The following is a 21,696-nucleotide window of genomic DNA, read 5'->3' on the forward strand; positions in this document are numbered from 1 at the left end:
GGTTCATGTTGCTCAGTCTTTAGTTTACTATGTTTTGTTTTGTGTACTGTTGTTTGTCTGTTTGTATTTTTCTTTTAAGCCATTGCATTGTCAGTCTATTTTCGACTTATGAATTTGAATGTCCCTTTGATTTTTTTCGCCTCTTTTAAACAAAGGGCAAAACAAAGTTTGTTATATAATCACATTGTAATATTTAATTTACTTTTTCTTAAAGTTGATGTTGAACATATGTTTAGCATTTCATTTACAGGCTTTTGAAACATTTTGGCTGCAGAAAATTTGATATAATGATTTCAATCTTAATCTGAAAATGCATATTCATTGGTGTTTTGAATACAGTGTATTATCTGAAAAATATATTATTTGAAAGATAAGTTCATGCTTTAAATGGCCACGCGAAAAGGTTTAAAGCTTTACTATTTCTTTAATGAAATCTACAGAAGGTAACAAAAAAGAAAATTGAACATGTTTTAGTGCATAAAAGATAGACAAATTTAAATCTTTCTGACGATAACTATCGGAAATATTTTTTTTCAACTTATTTGAAATTCTGTGCTTGTTAGTCTTTCTTTTAGAGTTGTAAATTAGAAAGCATAAAGATGTGTTTTTTTTTGAGAAAATTTATACTTCTTTGATTAGAACTGTCAATATAACTTCTTCACCAGAAACATTATTGCAAGGAATACTGACTGATAATTAAGAGATAACTCATTACTCATCTTAGTGTAAAATAACGTGGCCAAGTCACGTTAAGTTATTATTTTATTATGTATTATTTCTTTACATCAATGCATGAATGGCTGGATTTGTGGAATTTTATCATAAAATAATATAAATTCTTGTACAATATGGTGTTCTTTTAGTTTCATTTAACTCAACATAAATTCTTCGAACAAGGGAACAGAACATTCATACAAAAGTCAACATTGGCTTTCAGGACCATGACAGGGTAAGAATAACTAGTGATGTAATAGAGTTATATACTGTTTCTAAGCACAATCAAATATCAATATATGTTTATTTTGACGATAAGGTCCGTTTGCTATGTACAGTTTGGTATAATTCTTGTTGAAGGCAATTCCACAAGGTTTATTCAATCCATCTTCAGCATTCAAAAGGATGTCCAGGAGTTTTCCATCTGGTGACAGACGATGCAATTCGTTTGATGTACAGATTGTCACATATATATTTTCTTTGCCATCCAATGCAATGTCTGCTGGGCCAATAACATCAGGAGATGCATATGAAAAGATAACAGTTCCATTGATATCAATACAATGGAGTCTATCCTTATCGGCCTCACAGCAATAAATCATATCCATCTCACCTGTCTTCAGTGAATACAACTTACCACTTCCGACATTGAATGTTTTCATAAGACTTCCTGTCATAGTGAGGAAATAAACTTTTCCCGCACCACCCAATACTATCATGTTCTTTACAATTGTGACTCCATAGGGCTTGTCGGGAACTTCCATTACTTTACCTGGAAACATGCTGGTTATGTTAACAAACTGAATCGAGTCTATAGATGGTAATGTAACAACTGCTTCATTTGTTCCTTGTATTATGGCTATTCCCCAGGCGGCACCAGCAAGGGCACACTCCTGAATATGATCTCCCGTATCGAACCATATCGACAATGCTTTACTCTTGTCTCCCCAATAACATAACAGCAGTCTATTATCATTCGGTACAACAATGCTAGATATTCTCCCGTTAATATAAGGTAATTTAAATTCATTTTTGAGTTTGAATTTTGTTGGCATTTTCTCATATTCTTGTGGTATCTGAGCTTGTGCGTGTTTAGATGGTTTGAGTGTAATTAAACATGGAACATATTTTATTTCCATCGATCCAAGAGAATTAAGTGCGGATTTTATTCCCGATGCCTTGAAGTTAACGTCGATACATACGTATGACGGGACCAAATTTTGAAAGTCGTTCTCTTGCTTTGAAATATCCACTCTAATAGTTTTCAACAGCATCAATATTTGGCTTTCTGAGCCGTGTTTTGTAAGAAATTCCAATTGTTCTGATAAATTTGCGATGACCTTTTTTCGGGTTGCAATGTCTGAAAGATCAGATTCGGCCTTTCTGGTAAGCTTTTTCTCAGTCACATCAACATCTGTCATTAATTTCTTTTCTAGTTCATCTAACTCTTGAATTAATTCACGTTTAAATTGAGCTATCTCTTGTAGAGTGGTCACTTTAGCTTTTCCGATGTTTTCCTTGTTCATTGTTCTGTTCTCTTCTAATTTTTCGGCAGTTTTTAATAAAGCCTTTAAATCTGCTGTCACATCGTTTAACATTACTGAGGTCTTTATTCCGCGTGCAGCAACATCGATCGGTAGAATTTTGCCACATGTGCGATGGGTATTCACGGAGCATATACGACAGCACAAGCTTTCATGATTCGAGCAGTAAAACTCTAAACCCATATCTGGATGGTCACTGCAGGTTCTTCTTATGCTAAAAGCCTTGTCAGCTTGAAATTCTGCATCGACCAAATGGTGTAACACGAGGACCTTGATGGCTTTGTGAATGGCAATACAATCTGTGCATAAGGGATCTTCACAATCAGTGCAATATTTTACGGCAGAAGCTGATTTATCCATCCTTTTACATGGTCCACATATTTGACTGGAAGCCATATTTAGTCTGAAAATTTAAAAATAAAGGTTCAATTTCATTTGATATAGTAAGTTGTTGGAAAATGTACATGCAATCGATAACAATTGGATTTCACATAGTTAGTCGATAACTATATACTGGAAAATGTAGGGATGAATACAGTCAAATATGTGCATTACAAATACATTAATAGTTGGGTATGTTTTGTTTTTAATTAATAAATTATTGCTTAATTAGTGTCCAGTGGGGTTTTAAATTGATGTTACAGTTAAAGTGCTTATGAACATAATAACACAGCATTATACGTCTTGAAATTTGGTCAAGATAGGCAGTGAAGGAACAAGTGTTGAACAAAATCTAACAGAAAAACTGGAATATATTATACTTACTCGAGAACTGCCTCTCAAATTAGATAGATACATAAATTGATAAATAGAGGATACCTATCGTTCCTATCGACCCGCCCTTAACCCCCTTGACCCCAAAAAATCCCGACAAAAACGAATTAGCAATGGCCAATCAAATCAATGTGCGAGATTTGACATTAAAATTAACTTTACACAGACGAGGAATAACATTTTTGGTAAAATTAGGATTGCAAGATATATGATTGCGAATTCTAAAATGACGTGTTTCTTCTGTTTTGCTAAACACAGCTTGGTATAATTCTCATAGACGATTTATAAAGAGAGAGTTCATAAAAACTGACATAACCAAATGCTGTCAATCAAAAGAACAAGTGAAAGAACACTGCCATATTCTTGACTTGGTACAGGTATTTGCTGAAGAAAATGGTGGGTAAAACTTGGTTTTATAGCTAGCTAAACATTAAAATATAAATATAACCAACTAGATTAGATTTTAAGATCTTAAGCCACAACAAGTTAGACCAGAACTATAAGGATATAGATAAAAAAAGCAGTAATAAAAAAGAAATGAAAATATAAAATTCAGTATTAAGGATGTTCGCTACTCTTTTTTTTTTTACTTTTTTGTCAGATTTTTGGAATGCTCTAGTTTTATTCATCTAGTGCCAATGCAAAGTTTTCCTGCTAACCTTTTTCTTTTCTTAATTCTATAACATACATTCATATTTTAAAAAGTCATTTTTAAATCTAATAAAATGCTTGGTTTTTTTCATAGTTTTTGAAAGAATAAAGATGCATGAAAAGTCTAGATAGAATCGTCTCCCGCCAAATTTTTAATTGATTATATTTCCAAAACAAGAACACGGACCTTTTCACTTTTTTATGAACAAAACACAACATAGAAACTAACTCCACCAAAAACCGGACGTGGTATACGGTGCTCAGGAAGGTTAAGTTGATCCTGCTCCACCTGTGGCACCCATCGTATTGGTCATGCAAGTAAAGACACGGTGATAAGTGTGAATCGGTTGGTTACATTCGAGAAAAATAGGACGGGATTGATGTTACAACAATTAATACATATCCGTCGTCATCTGTGAAAAGTAAAACACAAAAATACCGAAATTTGTAAATGCGGGTATGCTGGGCATTACATTTGCCTCTCAATAGTTCACATACGGACCACGGAGAAATGTTTAATGATTCTTTCAAGTACAAACATTGTGGTACTCCGCCAAACCGAGGCATCGGATTTTATCGCGCCCATTTTGAAATTGATAATATAGTCTTAGATGCATGATTTTTTTTATTAGTTGTTATTGGCTTTGATCTAGATGTCAGTAACTGCGAGTGCTCTCAGATCTGCACTTAGTGTCTCTTTGTTGTTGGGATGTACAAGTACCCGGCCACGTCCACTCTGTGTTTTTGTTAGATGTATTTACAGTTGTATCCATCTGAGTTCAGCCTTTTTTCAACTGATTTTTATAGTTCGTTCTTATGTTGTACTGTTACACCACTGTCCCAGGTTAGGGGGAGGGTTGGTATCCCTCTAACATGTTTAACCCGCCACATTCTGTATGTATGTGCCTGTCCCAAGTCAGGATTCTGAAATTCAGTGGTTGTCGTTTGTTGCTGTGTTACATATTTGTTTTTCGTTCATTTTTTTTGTACATACATTTGGCCGTTAGTTTTCTCGTTTGAATTGTTTTACATTTTTCATTTCGGGGCCTTTTATAGCTGACTATGCGGTATGGACTTTGCTCATTGTCGAAGGCCGTACGGTGACCTATAGTTGTTAATTCCTGTATCATTTGGTCTCTTGTGAAGAGTTGTCTCATAAGCAATCACACCACATCTTTTTCACTGGTTGGTCTTGTGTGGACGAGACGCACGTCTGGCGTATTGAATTTTAAGCCTAGTACCTTTTGATAGCTATTATTCGCGTGTTTCTTTGTCCTATATGTTCTCCCATTTATTTGTATTGTGGTCCTGGCATGTGATGTTGTCGTTTTGGTGTTGTGTTCGACGTTGCCATAAAAGCGGGAGGTTTGGCATGCCACAAAACCAGGTTCAACCCACCATTTTTTTCTTCAAATGTCCTGTACCAAGTCAGGAAAATGGCCATTGTTATATTATAGTTCGTTACTGTGTGTGTTACATTTTAATGTTGTGTTCTTGTTGTGTCGTTGTTCTCCTCTTATATTTGATGCGTTTTCCTCAGTTTTAGTTTGTAACCCGGATTTGTTTTTATCTCTATCGATTTATGAGTTTCGAACAGCGGTATACTACTGTTGCCTTTATTTATATATATATTGACCGGTATTTATACATCACGCACAGCGCAAACAGACGCTCAACTGTCGTTGTTGTTTAACGGGAGACGTCCATGGATTATTGTTTTGATATACCCCACTAAACCCTTTGGTCATTTTTCAAATAAAGTATAGGTATCGTTTTAAAGCACAATAACATGAAAAATTACCAATAAATCAAATGTGTCTCGATCGGAAATGATTTCAAGGTGAACATGGGCGTTTATCCGGAATCCGAAAAGACAACAAAGATATAGGATAAAAAGTAGAGCAAAACTTTGCTCAGAAATCATATAGATGGATCAAGATGTATACCTCTGAATCTGCTCTTGGTATGATTCATCAGCGCTTACATAATGTAAGTTAATATGTAAATGCATTTAACACTATCACTATACTTTGTGACAGGAATATTCAAATAAAGATAATAAACCAAATATCGAGGTAAAATAGCACTAACATATATTTACAGCTAGTTGGCCATACATCTAATGGTAAGACAATATATTAAAAGATATTGTCCCAACCTTAGTATGAATGACTGGTTTTAATATGACTAGCTGTGTGATGTTGGGTTTACAATTTATTTATTTTCATCTATATTCTAGAAATTTATTTATTCATAAGTCGTTTTGTTAAGTCTTATTTTGAAAATATCAGTCGGGTCAAGATAACTGCAGTTCGCGTGGAAACCAAGGCCAAATAAATACAATTTTAATATCGTTTCATCAACAACTTTTCACAGATAAAATATTGTGTTTCAAATCAAAGAACATCCATCTTTGAGGCCCTTCGTAATCACATAATCACATAATCACAAAATATTTGCTAATATAATCAAATAATCATTAATTATTTTTTTAAACAAGATAATCAAATTATCAAAAATACAGTCCTGGATTATCAAATAATCAAATAAAAATGACCAACTAATCACATAATCAAAAACCCCATGAGGAGGCTCATCTTGGTCAAGTTGATTCTGTTAAATTTTTATCTATTTTTGTTTCATTTATTTTAAGTAAAAATATGTAACAGGAAGTAGAATCACACACAGTAACTGTTGTTTAACAAATTTTTCAACTTAAGATATCACACATTTATCATGCATGTTTTAACACCCGTTATAATGATTGTGTATTACGTTTGTCTATTGTGTTCACTATATGGTTGTATATGTTCTTAAAAAAGAAAATTATGTTTGTTTGTCTTTAAAAAATGTATTATACATACTTTCGGCGTTGTCTATTGCACCGGAGTTATCTTTCCTTTTTTCTATTTTTATCAAGAATAGTCTTGTGTATGGGCAGGGTTTAAATTCCTTATATCAGGTAAGCATACATTTTATAACATACTTCTTAGGCGGGAAAATAATTCCTGTTAGAAAAAGAAACTGAATAATTCAAAAATAGGTCACAGGTGTGAAAGTGCATAAAATACTGATTACAAAATTTTAAACTGATGGTTTCTTTGAATTGATTACTGACCGAAATTTCAGGGTCAGTGCATCTCTTCGAGGATTGTGGAAGAAAGGGCATATCAAACAATTTTCAATAAATATATGGGAAATTAAATAGCCATACAGAAAAACTTAAGTGTTTCGATTAATTACTCATTTTATAAATAGTAATGTCAAAGAGAAGATAGTCAAATATTCAATACAAGTACAAATATAAATAAATTCATAATTTATACAAAAAATAGCTCTAACATCAAGGTTGAAATACCTTAAATGTATATAACATAATTTCCGGTGTTCGTTGACAATGAATCAAAAATCAGAAATATTATTATAAAATGCAAACGAAAAGAACCCTGACCTAACATTAAAATACATGAACTTACATAACCTACACCCACATAATGATGAATTATACAGAAACGCAATGATATGCTTGATAATACCAGTAGTTCACTTATAAAGCACTTGGAAAGTTAAAATTAACCTTCATGTGGCACTTACTAAACAGGAAAACATGAACAATCAAATGTATATATGAAAAATAAGGAATTAGTTTTCTTTATTTTACTGGACATTCAAACCATTTCTAGATGTGTGTCAATGCTCATTGAACACTCCTATTAATCTATTAACCACTATTAATCAACATAAAACCGTGCTTCAGAGTTACTGTGAAACCACGCAGAGGAGGTATGAATCAGTTGTAGATAATAAAAGAAATCCAACTCCTTCTGTTAGAGCACATACAATCTAAATCTCTCTCCTCATGAACTATAACTACTTGACTTCTCTACCCTTATAGCAATATTCCTTATTCTAATATGAAATAATTACATTACATATAAAAATAAAGAGAAAAGGTATGCTTGCAAATGAGATACATATCCTTCAAGTTCAAATGAAGTGGATGTTAGCAATTATAGGCAACCATACTACCTTCAACAATTAGAAAATCAAATACCGTATAGTCGGCTATAAAAAGCTCGACATGAAAAATTTGAAACGATTCAAGTGAATAACTGACAGACTAACTTACCACAAAACAATTTAAAAAAAAACAAATATGATAAGCATGAACAATTGGCAAAAACTAAACTACAGGCGTCTGGCTTGGGACAGGCACATAAAGAATGTAGCAGGATGAAACCCAAACTTTTCACCTCTTATGTCTGTTTGTTTTGCTCACACATTATTGTCAATATAATGAAATTTGATGCGACTGTGATACAAGTGACAGGTTTAGCTAGCTAAATATACAGGTTTAATCCACCATTGTCTACATAAGAAAATGCCTGTACCAAGTCAGGAATATGACAGTTGTTATCCATTCGTTTGATGTGTTTGAGCTTTTGATTTTGCCATTTGAAAAGGTATTTTCCTTAGAGTATTTTTGTTATTTTATATTTTACTGAAAGCTAGTTTAAAAATACAACTGATAAATGAATTATTTGGCTGTTTTCTGCTCTTTCTTCGGGTTGTTGTCTCTTTGACACATTCTCAATTACCATTTTAAATTTTAGTCATGTTCTCCCATGCTAAAGTATCAATAATTACACATCCAACACATTTAGTGTAAAGACTCATAAACAGGAATGTTTCATACATGTCATCGGGACTTTTGATTGGTGACAAAAATTGTAAGGCTTTCCAAAGTTACATTTTATTTCTTAATTTAATGAAATATTAATGACAGCACGTGGAAGTGTGATAAATTGTTTCAACGTTCATTCATAAAAACTTAACAATGTTTATATAAATATTTAGTTTTGTAGGAATACTTATAAATGAAAGTTTCCTGAAACTGACATCAAGATGCTTGAATATTTATTTATATAAGTTTCGTAAATGTGCTTTAAACCAACATATCCGTTGTCATCTAAGAAACATATATTCCATTTCTGTCAACCAACTCCTGATGGTGTCCGTAAAATGTACGAAGGAATGACCCCAACCCCACTTCACAATCTACTATGCATGATGTCCTATCGCTGAATGATACAATGTTTGCTCCAGTTTTGAATAAAAGATACCACATAATATATTATAATTTGCAAGCTTCATGTCTGAACTCTTATTTAAAAATGACATAGAGATTCTCAAAAGAGACGATTTCAAATTTCACATTGGTAGCAATTCATTCTTGTGTTTGACATTCCAGCAGCAAAAACATTTCCAAACTGATATCGTTGATATTCCAAGGTAATGATTTCTAAGACGAATTCCTTTACAGAAGCCTGAATCTATTGAACCAAGGGATCCCAGTTGTAAAGATAAAGCCATTCTTTCAAAGCGAAATATATATACGGACACTATCGTTACTTGGTTGATTGCTATTGAACATCCGTGTCAAAGATGGTCACAGATATATTCCATATGTCGTAATCACAATCCCGTTCTGTGACATCTCCGAACGACACTTTAACAAAACTTAATTGTTACTTGTCATGAGCAACGCGACAGGTGCCTCATTGTTGTAACAAGAACTATTTGCACTTCGACGCATAAGACTTCACTCCCGTTTCCTATTGATCAATGTTTAGCTATCGGTGTCTTTTAAAGAGGGAGATGCTGTTTGTCTTTTCGTCGGTTTTCTGACAGCCATGGCATGTTGTCTGTGTTTTGACGACATAGGGTTTTATCATAGACCCTTCGATATATGGTCTCCTACTTGGTTAACGCAAAACTTCAATGGAACAAAGGCCAATTGAACGTTTGTGGTCGGAACATTGCATAGTAATCCAACAAAGAGTTCAACAGAAACGATCGAAAATCATTAAATACAACACCAAATTCCATAAATGAACATTTAACAAAAGATCAGTACATCGACATCGACTGACGATTGAGATTTTGCAAGGAAAATCTATTGCATTAAACCGATAATGTTGTTATCTATATATATAGTTATAAAGAGGATAGTATGCTATTTTATGCTAAAATTGAGGATATAACAGATACTTCAATGTTTATTCTTATAAAATATGATTACTTTCCCGCTGAACAATTAAAATAAAAAATGTATTTAAAGTTAGTGTATCCATTGGTTTTAGAAAAGATTGCCATATTATACAAAAAGGATTTTATTTATTTTCATTTGAAACATTATTCTTTGAAATAAATGAAAATAGGAAAAGGTGATAACATTAAAAGGACCATGTTAATTAATAAAATTTTCCATTGAGGAAGACGAAATTTCTATATAGCTAAGATTAATGGAAATGATCATACAGAAACATGGGTAACAACTATGAGGACTCATTTGAGGTTTTCTTTAAAAACAATGTTGTTCGGACTACAAAACCCCTACCTAAATTTCTTTTTCATCTTGTCCCGTCCAAATGATGTATTGGTATCATGATGTTAGAATTTGTTATATTTACTATAAAAAGATCTTAGATGTGAAGAATTTTTAAATTATTGTTGAAGCATTTTTAAATGGTTGTGGTATTTTGTGTTATAATGTATACATCTTTTCTGTTTGTTTTTGAGTTTTTCTTGTAAATTAATAATGCATTTGTTTATTAAGTTTCATTTATGCTTCAATGAATTTGTTAAACTTACAGATATTCTTTTATAAATGCTGAAAAAGTTCAAATATGGGTTGGTAATTATATGTAAATGTTGAATTGTTGATTTCAATGGTATTTTTTTACTAGAGCACAATGAATGAGAAATTTATTTTCTTTCCATGTTAAATTGCATGGTGTTGCATCAGTCCTGTAACACACAAGATTCTGTCTTCTCAGGTACAGTTTTTCATTGTAAATTATGGATGAAGGTCATAAGGCCGCCCTTAACTAGTTCGTTGTTTAACGTTGCCTACCCATGACCACTAGGGTTGGGTAGGTAGGAAGGGATTATTTTCTTTTGTTTGGGGGGAGGGGCAATAACACAAGTTACATGATTTAGACAAGAAAACGACATTTGAAATAAAAAAAAAATTTAAAAAAATCAAAGAAATTAAACGATTGTGTGTCATAAATTGTTTTGGGTAGGCTGTTTATTTAGCTTTTTAGGTGGGTAGGTAGGCAACATCAATCAATTTTAATTCTATTTGTTGGCCTAAGAAAATGACATTATAAAAATTTGGGATTAAGGTAATGAGAAAAAGACATTGTAAAATTTATGATGTGTTCCAAAGAAATTTCATTTTGGTAAGAATTTTCTTTAATATTTGTGTTCATGAATAACATTAACGATATCAATTTTTCTGAAACAGATGTGCATTTTGACAGTAAATGAAAATGCTCCGACACAGGTGTCAAACCCATATCCATGCATGACCAGTTCAACTTCAATAACAATGGCTACCCCCAATAGTTATAATTGATTATTTATCTGTAAGATAGAATGTGTTTAGGAGACTGTAGATTAGTTTTTTTTTCACTGAATTTGAAAAAGAATGCAATACTTTTTGAGATTTCGATGGAGTTATGTTCAACATTTATTTAAATTAAAAAAAAAAATCGAACAAGGGATATTCAGATCATTATTTTAATTTTTTTTTATTCTTAGTAATAGATATAAAGCAACGTATGAAAATATATGTAAGAACTGTATGATTATATAGTTATCAAAGGTACCAGTCTTATAATTTGATACGCCAGACGCGCGTTTCGTCTACATATTAAAGACTCATCAGTGACACTCAGATCAAAATCGTTGGAAAGCCAAACAAGTATAAAAATGAAGAGCATTGAGGACCCAAAATTCCAAAAAGTTGTGCCAAATACGGCTAAGGTAATCTATGCCTGGGATAAGAAAATCCTTAGTATTTCGAATAATTCATACTTTTGCAAACAGTTAATTTATAAAAAAAATGATCATATAATTGATATTCATGTCATGTGATGTGTGTATACCATCGTTAACTTTATATCTTAAAACAGTGCTATTAAGGTTGTTATTAAATTATTAATTTTCTGAAACGTTGCTTTGTGTACAAAGTTTTGATTTTAAGTGCAGTGGTATGATTGGAAAAGGAAGATTAAAAAAGAGCAACTGTATTTGAGTGGGTTGTTTTTACGTATTTGAATTGGAAGTGGACGAGTTTTTCATGCTATGTATACTAATAGATCTGATGACTTTTTTAAAAAGTATATCAAATTGTTAAACATTCCATTGTTATGCATTTATTTTGCATGTTTGAAATAATAACAATGTCACTTAGATTAATATAAACCGTTCTAAAGGGCAAATGTAGTGAAAAAAAGTGTTCCATATTTTTCGTGTCAGGCCTTTAATAGCCGATTTTAAGGTATGGGGTTCTCTCATTGTTGCTTTCATCCACTTCATTTGAACTTAAATGGATTGTCAACTCATTCATTGTCATTGTCAATCATACCAAAGCTCATTGTTGTTAAAGAGTATATAAAAACCGATGCTTCTGTATAAAAGATACTTTTGAGTTTCAATAATTTTATTTTTTTTAAAGGAACGTGACACATTTTTATATTCATAATCATAATAAAATGCTTTCATAACGGTTTAGACAAAAACATCAAACAGGCACAATTAAATGAGAGTTTTTAAGAATATAGTGTGTTATTCAATTTTTATTGATTAACACACTATGACAATAAACAGAAGCTCTGCTGAATACGTTTTTGAGTTTTAAATCATTTAAAAATATATATATATATGATAACACTTTTTGCCTGCATAGCAAACTGTTTTTATCTGTCTTTGTAAAAACTCAACTCTGTAGTTTAGCTATGAACACGTTAGTATGAAAGCCCAGAAGGGTCATGCGAGATCCGATATTCGAAATTCGAGATTCAATATCTGAAGTTCGAAATTCGAGATTCGAAATTTGAGATTCGATATTCGAAGTTCTATATCCAGCGTCACCAATCAGAGAATGCTTCTAACTTGGGAATTATTTTAGACCAATGAAATATGTTTTTACATAAATGATATTGAAATTATCGGGTTTATAAATACACGTGTGCTTTTAACTGCATAGTGTAGTAAATTGGTTGTTGTGCAGGAAAGAAATAAGAAGGTATGTTTTTATTTGTATATTGCACTAGTTTAGTTCAACTGCATGAATCTAATCAAGGTGTATTTGCCCCACTACACGATTGAAGCCTTACATGCATGTACATGGCTACACACAAAAGAGATAAAGGTCGTTCAAACGATTGACACTTGTATGCTGATCAGGTTGTAACCATAGCAAGCAGTAGCTGTGGAACATGCAGTACATTTAGTTTCAGTTGAATCGGTATGCATTTAGTTTTTGTCTCAGGCATTTATAGGGTAAAAGTAGACTTGCTACATGTCCCATCCTAATTTTCTTCTTCTTCTTCTTCTTCTTCTTCTTCTTCTTCTTCTTCTTCTTCTTCTTCTTCTTCTTCTTCTTCTTCTTCAATTTTACCCCTTTAACAATTTTATTGCGATAATAAAAAGATTTACAGTATATTGACACCTGCAGAGGATCCTTTCTCCAAGGGCAATCAGTATAATGGCAGTTTTCAGTAAACATATAAATTAGTAAGAAAGAAATAAAAGAAAGGGAATTGTAGCAAGTCTAGGGTATACGTACCTTTTTACAGGTATTTTTAATAAACCATTATCGAACATATTTCACCAATTTACAAATAATACACCAGTATGTCATGTATTATCGAAAGAATGCGAGAAATGCGTTTTAATCTAATTTCTATTTCATGTAGAATAGAGAATGGAAACGGGGAATGTATCAAAGAGGCAACAATCCGACTACAGAGCAGAACAACCCAAAAATGCATATAAATATTATTTACTATTACTAGTGGATTTATGATTATACTGAATGATCATAGAATAATTATCATAACATTGAATTCTTTTGAGGCAGTCGGTTTTTACTATCTTAAGTCTTCAAAGTACCTACGTACTGCACTACTGTCCACTCGATCTTGCCTGGATTATTACCAGTACTTCAAGTACTGATGTTTATAAAAATCCGGTAGTTCACATTATAATAGTGATTCGTGATATTAAAACCTATGAGTTTAATTAGGTATTTGAAATCCCTTACTGCTTACAGATCGAAATAACAAGTGAAGGTAATTTGTCCTGAAAATTATAAAATTTCTATTTTTTGGAGTTAACTCCCCTTTTGGTAATTTTTTGTGCATTCTTTTGATTTATAAATCCTTTGACCATAAAGAAACCGATGCTGTATCTGTAAGTGGTTCCAAACATGCAATAAAATCATTGGGTTATTCAGTTCCTCTTTTTATGACTTAAAAAGTACAATCATGCAAATTGTCCTGTAATATGCAATTTTTGTTAGTCATTATATGTTTAATTTTTTGTCCCACTTTCATGCAAAATCTGATAATAACCGACCTTAATCGATCTTTATTTTCTTCAAAGTTATTTTGTCCCTTTCAGGACAATGGTTTTGCCAGTTTACACACCAGCCCTTCACCGGAACAATAACATGCCAAAAAATGAATTGATAAGAAGATATTTTGCCCAAGGATACACAAACAAGGAAATTTCTCAAATGCTGATGGCAGTACATAAAATATTCATAAGTATTTTGCAAATCAAACGTATTTTGAGAAGTCTTGAATTAAAACGCCGCAAAGTAGATCTTCCACTCCCTGGTATTATTGGTGCGATCTACAAGATAATATAAACAGTGGACAATGTCTAGATTACCGTGCCGTTTGGAAAAGACTAACTACTGAATTTGGTTTTGTTATTCCACGGAAAAGTGTAATGGAACTGTTGCGTATGATAGATCCGGACGGTGTAGCAAAAAGAAGAAAAAGACGGTTGATATACGACACCTGGACCTAACTTTGTGTGGCATATTGACGGTTACGACAAACTCAAGCCTTGTGGGTTTCCAATACATGGTGCAATAGATGGGTTCTCAAGACGAATTATGTGGCTTGAGGTCGGTCCAAGTAATAACAATCCACAAATAATTGCGCGGTATTTTTTGGATACTGTTGAACAATTAGGAGGCTGTCCCTAAAGGTGCAGGTGCGATTTAGGTACAGAAAACACAGTGATAGAGGAAATACAAGTTCTTTTTCATGCTCTGAGTAATAATGAATTGTAAGAAATTGCTTCTTGTACGGGAAAAGTACTTCTAACCAAAGAATCGAAGCCTGGTGGAGTATATTACGTCGACAAAATGGCGATTGGTGGAACAACTTTTTTAAAGATTTACGCCAAAGCAACTTTTTCAATGATGCAGATTCATTGCACGTCGAATGTATAAGGAACTGTTTTATGGACGTTCTTCAAAAAGAACTAAATCAAGTAGTAATTCAATGGAATCAACATACAATGCAAGTGAAAAAGAATAACGAGAGTCCAGGAGGAAAGCCGGACATTTTGTTTTTTGTACCCTATTCATGTGGTACCCGCGATTACATTGTGAATTGCGACCAAACTGATATTTTATATTGTCAACAGGCATACGGAGAAAGTCGACCTATCCATGGTTGCTCAGAAGAATTTTTTTCACTTGTAAACCTTATCTTGCCGAACCACAACAGACCTTCAGATGCCAACGAAGCTGCATATCTTTATGGTCAATTGATATTTCGGTTAAGCCTTTACAATGAATAAATCGTTCTTAAAATATAGCGTAGTTGCTTGTGATATTTTGTTATTTTGTCATTTTTCATAATTAACCAATTACATGTTATGCTTTTCTGCTATACTCGGAACACGCTTTTCATCAAAAATTGTATTCAGGCCATGATTAGCTATTGCATGGCAATTGTTTTATTTTGAACTGCACATATCGTGACCCCTATCCGTTAATTCTGATAGGTTGCATTTGTAATTAAAACCTCTTCCCTATCCAAATGAAAAATTTCCTCGTGCAAATGAACACTTATCAGATCTCTAAATTTTGATTATTTGTGTCGCTGGGTTGTTATCCCATTGGCGTATATCACACATCTCCTTTAATTCATACTTAATCATTTAAAGTACCTTAGGACAAATTACATTGACACCCATTAATTAAATATATCTATTCACAAAAAAAAATATTGTTAATCAGAAAATTATTATATGCTGGATAAACGTCAGTTGGGAAACAACCAATTTACATATAAAGTTAACCAAATAGAAAGCGAAGAAGCAGTTCAATGCGCAAACCTTATGAATATCAAACTTTAGCCTCGCATATGCCTGCATGAGTTGTTCACCTTATGATAATTATATGATTAACCACAAGATGTTGTTAAACGAAATTGGATACCCTGCATTCATCATGCTTTTCAATAACGTATGGTCAAATCACTGAAAGACCCAATCATAAATTATTGAAAACTATCATTCTGCATTGACAGTAATATCTTGGTGTTAATTAGATACACCCATTCGGGCTAACGCCCTCAATGTGTATCTAATACATACCAAAATCAGTGTTATGTGATACAATATTGAAATTCTGATCATTCTGAACACAAAATTTATACACAATAGTATCTATGATCAATTATACCCCACGCACTTTTTGTGTCGGGTATAATTTTTTTGACCGGTCCGTCTGTTTGTCCGTTCATCCGTCCGTCCGTCAGTCCTGTTCTTGTCATCGAAACTTCTCTGAAACTACACAACAGAATTTCATGAAACTTTGTAGATAATAAGGACATAATATGTAGATGTGCATATCGACAGGAAATTATGATTCAATTTTTTTCTAGGAGTAATGCCCCTTTGAACTTATTGGCCTCAACATACTACTTCAACAGTTTGTCATCGAAACTCCTCTGAAACTACACAACAGAATTTCATGAAACTTTGTAGATAATAAGAACATACTAAGTATGTAGATGTGAATATCGACAGGAAATTATGATTAAATTTGTTTCTATGAGTTATGCCCCTTTGAACTTATTTGCCTCAATATACTACAGTCCGCCAGTATTGTTCTTGTCATCGAAACTCCTCTAAAACTACACAACAGAATTTCACGAAACTATGTAGACAATAAGATCATATTATGTAGACGTGCATATCGACAGGAAATTATGATTCAATTTTTTTCTAGGAGTTAAGCCAGTTTGAACTTAGAACTTTGGCCTCATTATTCTACTGCAACAGTTTGTCATTGCAACTCCTCTGAAACTAAATAACAGATTTTTATAAACTTTGTAGATAATGGGAACATAATATGTAGATGTGCATATAAACAAGAAATTTTTATCATTTAACTTTAGTAGGAATGCTGAGTCTTTTAACTTAGAAATCTAGTTAGATTTTGTTTGCCCAGTGACAATGTAGGGGCGTGGGGTATGGGAGCGTACTCACAAAGGTTCTTTAATTGTACAAATATCATGACAAGTGGTTGAACTGTTACTGTTAACATGCTCCACAAGGTTCAATGTAAAATGATCTGCTATGGCAGCCATGTTGAATTTCGATCGGCACCAAAATCTTAAATAAAATTATGAAAGGTAGTCTTTTGATTAACAATCGAAGTGGCGGATGAAGATTTCTCAAACGGATGGAGGCACATTATATGTTCATAGATATAGTATTTGCTCATATAAGTAATATAAAGTAATTAGAAACAAGATATATTGCATAACCCTTCATATCTATATCATTACATGATTATCCATGGTTCTTAAATTTTGATTCTGAAGTCAAACTTAAAGAAGAATCATTCTTGCGAAAAATATAGGTGAAAGTAATATAAGTTATTTATTTTAAAAATAGAAATGCAAGACATGAACCATAGAACGCTGCATGTTTCGACGGTCAAGTTAATGTATAGTTCTGATACTAAAGCTTTGCATAGAACATTTTTTTGTAACATGTAGATGATCAGTGTTAGACGACCAGCACTTAGAACAGTTGATATAGGAACCATAAATAGAAGTTAATATCTTTTACTCTATAATTATTATTCTTTTAATACACGCAAAGGAAGAGCAAGTGAATTTCACTGTAACATCAAAAGAGAATGTGTACAGTGGCTGTAGGAAAGATTTTCTTTTTAATCAGTATGAAAAATTCAAAAACAAACGACAGACCAAGCTCACAGGAGTCGACATACAGGCATGAGTTTTCGGTTACCAGGTTAACATTTACATTTTGCTTGAATATCTTAGTTAGTTAAAGACCTTGGTAAACCACTTTTGGTACAATGGTAGCGTATGACTTGTACTTATCAGTCAGTCATATGTCATCTGACCTGACTTTGACCTAAATTTTGCGGTCCAGTGGCCACATTAAGGTTTTGTAATTTAATCAGCTTTGCGTTATTTAATGCGTAGGTTTATTTTTTGTAAAACAATTGATAACAGACCTTGACCTTATTGCACAAACTAGTGATGTTTTATGTGTTGTGTTTTTAGTAACTATGAATGGTAGCACAACAATATTAAGAATAATGGTTAGATTTTGAAAGTAGATGTCAGTCTGACAGGTGACACTTGGCCTTGAACCTCAATTGTATAGTATGTTAATTTCTTTTTTAATTATTTCAGGTTTTTTTACAGTAACTTGAAGATTAAGAATTTATTTGGTTATGTGGAGTACATATCGGTCCGACAGATGTCATCTTTCCTTGAATACGTCAATGTTTTGTGATAAGATATGTTCCATGATTTCTTTAAATGGCATGATAACAATATTTGTTCTATAGGTTGGTTATGAGGGTTACATGACAGTCAAACAGCTGTCAACTTGACCTGACGTTGACCTAAATATCACTGTCAAGATGCTATGTTAATGTGTTTGTGCTTCGGGCATTCCACATTAATTTAACTGAATACATGTAGTAGGACTATATTTTGTTTATAAAATTGTCACTTGATTATTTTCAGTGGCTATATCATGGATTTTAATGTTGGGTAAATGGGTTGCCAACAGCTTAACATGTCTGGCCTTATTTGAGACGTAAATTTTTACCTCAAATCTTTTAGTGTATCCCACATCTGTTTAAATGTAATTGTTTCAAAGAAAAACTTTCACAAAACACAAAAGGTGGCCATGACATCTACGAGTGTGAAGGATCGGATACAGATACCAAGTATTGGTAAGGGCTTCAACTGATTCATCATTGCATGTTGAATATGATAGTCTGATGATTGAAGTTGAACTGGATATCATTGAAAAAGGAGCCATCTCTGTGGGCCCCGCTGTGAATAACGTATGGTAAAAAAATATATCTTTACCGTAGGACATGGGGTTTTCAACTGAAACCAAAGTTTTTGACCTTGACCTTTGACCTAGAATGTTGTACATACATTTTTACACACCCTCTGGTGTTGGTTAATATACATGTCAAGTATAAACTTTAAAATCATAACGGTTCTCAAGATATAGAGCGGACACGATCTTTACCATAGGACATGAGGTTTTAAACTTTAACCAAAGTTTTTGACCTTGACCTTTGACCTAGGAAGTTGTACATACTTTATGACACACCATCTGGTGATGGTTAATTTACATGTCAAGTATAAATTTTGAAATTATAACGGTTCTCTAGATATAGAGTGGACACAATTTGTTACGGACGGACAGACTGATCATTATAGAGCGACCCGCCATTCGGCGGGGCCCTAATGAATAAATCGTTATTTTTTCCCTTTTACTCATAACCACGATTTTATTTTTCTCCAGGAAAATTATACTATGGAAACTGTTTGTCAAAAAGCACTCAAAGTAAGTTGATATTGCTGCTGCCAAGATTTGAAAGGAATGTTCATACAAACAATAATAAAGTGAGTTAGTGAGTGCATTTAGTTTAATGCTAAGTGAAAAATATTTCAGCTATATAATTGTGAGAAAAAGACAACTCTGTAATGCAAGCTTTCACATAAAAATAAGAAGATGAAGTATGATTGCCAACTCTCGACCCGAGACCAAATGACGGTCGAAGTTAGCAACTATAAGTTACCGTACGGCCTACAACGATGAGCAAAACCCATGCCAAAATGCAAGTTTTAAAAAACCCAGAAAAGGCAAATATAAATTAGTTCAAACGAGAAAATAACGGCCATATTTATACTAGACAAACACGCTGAGCTGAATTTTTATAGTGCTAGCTCACTGGAGTATACGTAACTGTCCGCAGTTAGACATTTCATTCCAGCCGGATAAATTATTCTGACTCAGAGCTGACCAGTCCTTGGTATTTCTCCATTACTCTGTGTGTTAGCAGCAAGTACCAATTTAGATAAAGTATTTGGTTTGAACCGACCAGAGATCGAACCCCAATTCATGCGAGCACGCTACCAATTACGCCACAAAGGCGGTTCTACAATTATAGACGACATTGGCTGAGTGGTTGCAAGCTATATTTCTCTAATTTGAACATTTTGTACAAAGGGATTTTTCTACATGTACAAATCAGCTTTATTGGATTGGTATTTTAAGAAAGATTGTTTTTGCAGATTGTTAACAAAACACAAATAACTGGCAACAGAAGTAAAAAGATGGTAGTAACTCTCCATTGTGAATAGTCCAACGATGGTAAAAACGTAATGTGTGCTGCCTCAGGCAACACGTAATTTCAAGGAAGTATAAAACAGATTTACAAAAGATACGGAGCTTAAATAACGTTTCATTTTAAATAATCTAATTTTTTAAGTAATAATATCACTTGTAAGTACTAAGAACCGAGTATGAAACAGAATCGTGTACTGCCTTAGCTAATATACTATTTTCGACAATTAATGCCAATCCCTGCATAACCTGATGCGCGTTAAGTATGCGGGGTTACATTATATTTTTATGTAATTAATAAAAAATGATGCTTTCCTAGTTTCATTCCGAATGATTTATTAACAACAACAAAACACAACTATGAGGACATCCGAAATCCATAAAAGAATTCAGAATGGCCCATCGACACTCTAGTTAATGTGGGTTCACGCAAGACAAAATGCTCAAAACTACATATATCTTTACTTATAGTAATAAGTTTTACACATGGCATACAAGACATGCACATATTTTCTTACTTTAATAAATTCAAATATTTTTTTTTTAATAAGTCTGCCCAAGGTAGCTACGGTTATCATTACACTTAAAGAAACAGTCAATGTGTATGCCAAATACTAAGATGCGAATTGTTGTTAGGCCAGACACTAGTTGGTCATTAACGAAAAATCAAATCAAAATCAAGCAGATTTAGAACACTGTAATTTTTTTCTTATCCTCCATCTGCCATGTCTACTACAAATCATGCAGTATTTTATTGGCAGTTGGTCGTAGTGCAGTGTCAAAATGAACACATTTTTTTTAATACAACCATGACATTTTATTGTATATCTGAACCTTTAGCTACTGGTGACATTTCTTGTTTCATATTATCTTTGATGGCTGTAACAGGATCTAACTCATCATCAACCGACCATGCATCTTTTTCGGTGAAAAACTCGATAAAAGTTACACCTAGTGACCATATGTCTGTAGACGGGGATGTGTTTTCTTGCCGGAGCAAACATTCTGGTGCCATGTGAGCCGGGGATCCACAAGTACTGCTTACTGCTGTTGTCGTGGCTGCACCAACAAACGTCAATCTGCTTATTCCCATGTCACAAACCTTTGTTGTTAAGCAACCTTTTCTAATTAATATATTTACCGGTTTAATATCGTGATAAAGAACCACTGGTTCCAAAGAGTACATATATGATACAGCCTGGACCACTTGTTTCATGATATGTGGTTTGTCCCTAGCTTTGATGTCCATATCAAGCTTTGTTTCTTCACTGAAAATAGCATTCTCCATATTGCATCCCATGATAAACTAATGCACGAGATAAATTGTAGTGTCGACTCGAGCAACAGCCAAGAACTGAATAATGTTCGGATGACGTAATTTTGAATTAATGTTAATTTCTTTTTCCACCGTACGCAGCATTGCAGTTTTTGCCCTCTTCTTGATTGGAATGGCATTGACTGCAACTTCTAATCCGGTCCACTTCCCTTTATAAAC

The 21,696-nt window shown here is 33.2% G+C and overlaps 1 protein-coding gene across 1 annotated transcript; it reads right to left on the reverse strand.

The window, feature by feature from the left end:
* Positions 1-729: 729 nt before the first annotated feature.
* On the reverse strand, positions 730-6,583 carry LOC127718218 (E3 ubiquitin-protein ligase Midline-1-like). The gene is made up of 2 exons (XM_052224194.1): positions 6,548-6,583; positions 730-2,661 (listed from the first exon to the last, which is right to left on the reverse strand). The coding sequence occupies exon 2, from the start codon at positions 2,652-2,654 to the stop codon at positions 990-992; it is 1,665 nt and encodes a 554-aa protein (XP_052080154.1). The 5' UTR covers positions 2,655-2,661; positions 6,548-6,583; the 3' UTR covers positions 730-989.
* Between the last annotated feature and the right edge of the window lie 15,113 nt (positions 6,584-21,696).

Source organism: Mytilus californianus, unplaced genomic scaffold, assembly GCF_021869535.1.
Source record: "Mytilus californianus isolate M0D057914Y unplaced genomic scaffold, xbMytCali1.0.p SCAF_10, whole genome shotgun sequence".
NCBI classification, from domain to species: Eukaryota; Metazoa; Mollusca; class Bivalvia; order Mytilida; family Mytilidae; genus Mytilus; species Mytilus californianus.